General features: G+C 44.2%; 1 protein-coding gene across 3 annotated transcripts in view; it reads right to left on the bottom strand.

Moving 5' to 3' along the window:
* Window positions 1-4,938, bottom strand: part of LOC307035333 (segment polarity protein dishevelled homolog DVL-1-like) — a 30,206-nt gene continuing 25,268 nt past the window's right edge. For all 3 annotated transcript variants that reach the window (XM_079674505.1, XM_079674506.1, XM_079674507.1), the window contains 2 exons: window positions 4,842-4,938; window positions 1-2,558 (listed from right to left, as the gene is read on the bottom strand). The exon at window positions 4,842-4,938 is cut by the window's right edge and continues 119 nt beyond it. In XM_079674505.1, the coding sequence (XP_079530631.1) occupies window positions 1,933-2,558; window positions 4,842-4,938 (723 nt within the window). In that variant the 3' untranslated portion in view covers window positions 1-1,932. The remainder of the gene's footprint in view (window positions 2,559-4,841) is intronic.

Here is a 4,938-nt window from a genome sequence, read left to right as displayed (position 1 = left end):
TCATTTTGAACATATATATTTTATTCATATATATAATAAATTTCTATGTACAATTTATTCTTCTTTTGTAAAGAAACAAAATTACAGAGAAAGATTTGATTGCAAACAGTGTTTCATACCAAGGGGAAGGAGAGACAAATGGAAAAGTGCTATTAAACTGTGTGTTATTTCCATCTTGTAACTACATTTTAGGTAGAAACAAGAGGGATTTGCCATCGTTTTGCAAGGAGATCAGAGTTTAAAGGCCAGGATTCCCCTAGAAGTCCCTTTGAACTCTTAAATGAGAAGCGCCAGATAATAATCATAAAGACGTCATAGACAGCTCGTACAAAATGAAGAAATATCCACCACAACTTGTGATGCTTTGGCATTAATCACACTGACTTTTATCAAAGCTAGCACTCGCTACAAAGGAGACAACCATGATGCTTTCAGCAGATTGGTTTATCTCATGTCAACACTTTGAGTTTGCTGTGGTGTCCACTGTTTGCAATCCTGTTTTAAGTTGATTAACTTACTTATATGTGTTTAAACCAAAGTGTTAAGAATGTCTGGGTTTAATCACTGACAGGAATAATGATACATTCAACAAAGCACAGCTAGGACAGTAGAAACTGGCCACTGATTCACAAGGGGTGATGTCTGATTGTCTGTCAGTCAACCTAAGTAGACAATGTACGACACCATCAATGCAACATAAATAACATCACTAAAATCATCCAGTGTACGGATTCTTCCTTTAGAACATTGGCAAGAGGTAAACCCCTCCCTCAATAATGGTAATACTTTAAACAAAATGTATTCATAAAATTTAGTTTCTTTAAAGCAGTTGAGACAGTCATGCAATATGCAGCCGAGTTAAACTAACGGCTGGCTACAGGGCTCCCTTACAAAATTGAAGAAATCGACAGATCTTGAACTAATCAAGCCTTTTTAGCAGTTGGCAGGTAAGAACTTAAAGGTGGGGTAGGTAAGTTTGAGAAACCGGCTCGAGATACACTTTTTGTTATATTCCATGGAATGCTCTTAACATCCCGATAGCAATGAATATCTTAAGTGCTTTGACAAAAAATCCATAAAAACATGTCATCTGTGGAAGCCGTGGTACTGTAAAAAGCACGACCAATCATCTGAGCCGACCCGGGTAAAATAACTGGATGGCCTACCTGCCTGTCAGCCTTCCATCTGTGCACAAACGTATCTCGTGCCCTCATTGGTCATGTGCGCATTCGTGTGTGTTGGAGGAGGGGCTCTGTAAGGAAGTGGCAGATTTGTTCCGGCTGTGTATTTTCAAATTCTAGCGCACTCGAGCTGGTTTCTCCAAAATGACCTACCCCACCTTTAAGTAAGCTTGTGGTAATGCCACAGTACAAAGGAAATGGGGCCAGAGGTTTGGTGTAACGTGCGAAATTTGATCTGTACGCACAGATATGAGTCAGGGGATCAATCTCAAGTTCTAGTACCCGAGAAATGTTCCTACGGGTAGGCTGTAGGTGTCGGCCTACCCGTTGAGCCAGGCTGCTGGGATTGAGATCCAGGCCCAGCCAGCTTAAAGGTCTTGCAGGACAGAAAATATTCCAGGTAGAGTAAACGCTCCCCAGAATGTCTACGTGGCAGCGTTAAAGAATCACCACACTGAATACCACTCACGTTTCACAAACTGTACACGTCACGTCATACAAAAGGGTTTTCAGCCACAGAGGACCCGTGCTTGTGTGAGTGAGAAGCCTTCCCCCTGTTGTGTTCTCGCTGCCTGTTTACTTGGACATCAGACGGATAGACAGATATTGGGGGGGAAGGAAGAGGGCCGGTCAGTGTCTACATTCTGAACTTGTAGAGGCAAAGGATTGAGAGGAAAAAGAGCGAAGGGGCAGAGTGGGGTTCGAGGAGAATTGTTTGTTGTGCTCGAGCAGCTTTCAAGGCACTGTCCTGTCACATGATGTCAACAAAGAACTCACAGGGATTGCCCATAGCATGCTGGAAGGACTGGCGGCTGGCGGTAAGCTCAGGAGGAACGGCTGCTAACTCTCTTCCAGGAGGGGCTCCGGGGGGCGTGCTGCTGCTGACGGAGGTTTTGGGGGCCAGACGGGTCAAACAATAAGTGGGGGGCAAGCCTGGAGGACCGTAGGAGGAGGCATGGCTTCGCTCGCTGTGGGCACACGAGCCGGGCCCTGGCAGTGTGAAGGGGGCGTGGCTGTAGGTGAAGGAGGGGTGGCTGTTCTGAGAGTGAGGCTGACTCCTGTGTGACTGAGCGTGGCTGTGACTGGAGCGGGCGTGGCTGTGACTGGATACGGCATGGCTGTGAGTGGATACGGCGTGGCTGTGACTGGACACGGCGTGGCTGTGACTGGACACGGCGTGGCTGTGACTGGAGACGGCGTGGCTGTGACTGGACACGGCGTGGCTCTGATGGCTCGTTTGGCTGGCGGACCGATCACCACGCCTCCCTCCACGGACGCGGGGCTCTGACTCGCTGCATGTTGACCGTTGACCCTTTTCCTGTGGGGAGGAGCGTCTACTTTTGCCTGCGCTGGGGTTGGATCCACTGCTTCGGCTTCCTGTTGAGGAAAATAACACAGGCCTTTTAGCTTGGCTTTGTAAAGTACAAGAACTCCTAACAATAGAAACAGACCTGACCAAATCCTACTCATCCGCTGATTTAGCCCTACATGAGGGCAGAACGTCACACATTAAACAAAATACTGAATGTTAAAAAGCATAATGTAGACTTTATGAGCTGCAAGATGTGCATTAATTCTTTTAAATACATTACTGGACTTTGTTTAAGGTGTGACAAGATATTTTATTATGCAGTCTAGCAAGAGTCGACAGTCAAGGGCAAACATGATTATCTCAAAGGTTTCCTCCCCAAGCTCCACCTGCAGCAACTTGTACAAAGGGCTTCATTTGATATTCATAAACACTGAAACATTCACAGATTATAAATGTAAACATGATACACCTGCATCAGAAAAACACTACCACAGACAACTTTGGGGAAAATACAAAATAACTCAACAGATTGGTTTAAGTTATTCTATCCACATTGTCAATTGTGGCTATATCTAGGTCAGTGTCTGCACACTGGTGGCATCATACTGATAGAGGTGTATCACGCTGTTGCAAAATTAACCACTCCACGCGTCCCCTTCCGCAATGAGCCCAACAGTACTGGGTAAAGTGGTGCATGATCGCCCCCTATCAGTGGGAATGATAGCACAAGCCTCGGAGTGATCATCCTGCATCATGCACCTCCCAGCACAGAACCAACGCATGCCCAGAGGTGCAGAGGGAGAACGGACCGTCAGGAGAGCCACACACACAGAACACACACGGACAAAGAAGGACGCATGGGACGGGCGGAGGAAAAAAAAAAAACCTTAAAGCCACAGTATGATAGGTGGAGAATGTTGAGCACAAGAGAAGGAGAGGAGGAATATAATAAGATGAAAGGATTAATGGTCAGATAGAGAGGGCGAACAAGAAAGAGAGCAGCACAGGAGGAGAGGGGGTTAGCAGGCTTACCGGTTCCCCCAGTGTCCTGGGACTACCTCCTCCTTCAGTCTACCGTTGCCCAGCAGAAACAGAGGGAACAACATAATTAAACACACCTCCCGCACTAGCTAATGTCCTACTACTGTACTGTTCCGCATGATCATGATGAATGGTCGTTATCATCCACACTTAGGGCTACTCGATTACGGCAAAAATCCTAATCTCGATTATTTGGGTCAATAATTGTAATTGCGATTATTAAATGCGATTATTCATTGACTTTGAAAACATCCATTTATTGGAGGATTTTTTTTTAACAGTATGTTTTTAACAGTTGATTAACCTGAACTTTAAGTATAATTCAATTGAAAAAACCCAAAAAGTATATATTAAAAAAAAAAAAAAAAAAGTAATAATAATAAAAAAATAATAGTTTTATTTCGATTACGTTGTTTTCATAATCGTTGCAAGCCATAATCGTAATCGCGATTAAAATACGATTAATTGAGCAGCCCTATCCACACTCATGTCTGTTTTTGGGTCTTATTTTGTCCTCAATCCTCAAGTTGTGGAGAAACTGCTCCTCAAAAATGCAAAAAAGCCCACGTGCACTTATTCAAACAAGCAGCTATATTTACCCATGAACACTTGTTTGTGTGCCAAAAGAAACAAAACTACATAAAAAATACATTAAGTGAAAATGATTGTCTTTATAATCTCTGTCCCTACATATGAACCAAATAAAAGAGTGTGAACCGGCGGAAGGCAAGACATGATGATGTCTGATGAATCACTCAAAACAATGAAACATAAACGAACAGTGACATGGAACTTCCACTTATCTGGCCACTACTAGCCACCCATTTATGTACAATCTCTGTTCCTCCTCTCTCCCTCAATGCGGTTATCAAAAACCATGCAGAAGCAACACAAAGCACTTTCACGTTCTGATTCAAGATGAACACAAAAGATCATTCGAGAGCTGATGAAGAGGGAGGGGCTCGGTGTTGATCATTCAAGCTGGCGACTTGTAATCACATGGTTGATCAGATTCTTTTTTTGTGTACACACCCAGTACTGCAGAGCTGTCCGCTGCATGACTCAAGATGCTCATGATTGACCTTGACAATACAGGACGCGTTTTAGAATACACATATTTCATTAATAAAGATGCAATGTCAACTTCCTGCCCAAGAGAGGCCGAAAAGCTAAAATTAGCAGACAGTTGTTAATACTGACATTTATCAGGAATACTTAAGGATAATGTCATGTTGCATGTTGAGTCAAATGATCACAGGAATGAATGAATTAAAGCCATGTGTTGCCTTCTCCTCTTCATCGCTTACCCTCGCTGGGCTGGCTGCCTGCGCTCCCACTTTGGAAACTGTGGCATGGGTCCGAGTATCCTGGTGGGAAGCTGGGGGGTGCGGAGGGAAAGGGAGG

Source organism: Notothenia rossii (genome assembly GCF_949606895.1).
Source record: "Notothenia rossii genome assembly, chromosome: 4".
NCBI classification, from domain to species: domain Eukaryota; kingdom Metazoa; phylum Chordata; class Actinopteri; order Perciformes; family Nototheniidae; genus Notothenia; species Notothenia rossii.
The sequence above is the reverse complement of the archived record's forward strand: the minus strand, read 5'-3'. Positions and strand labels throughout refer to the sequence as shown.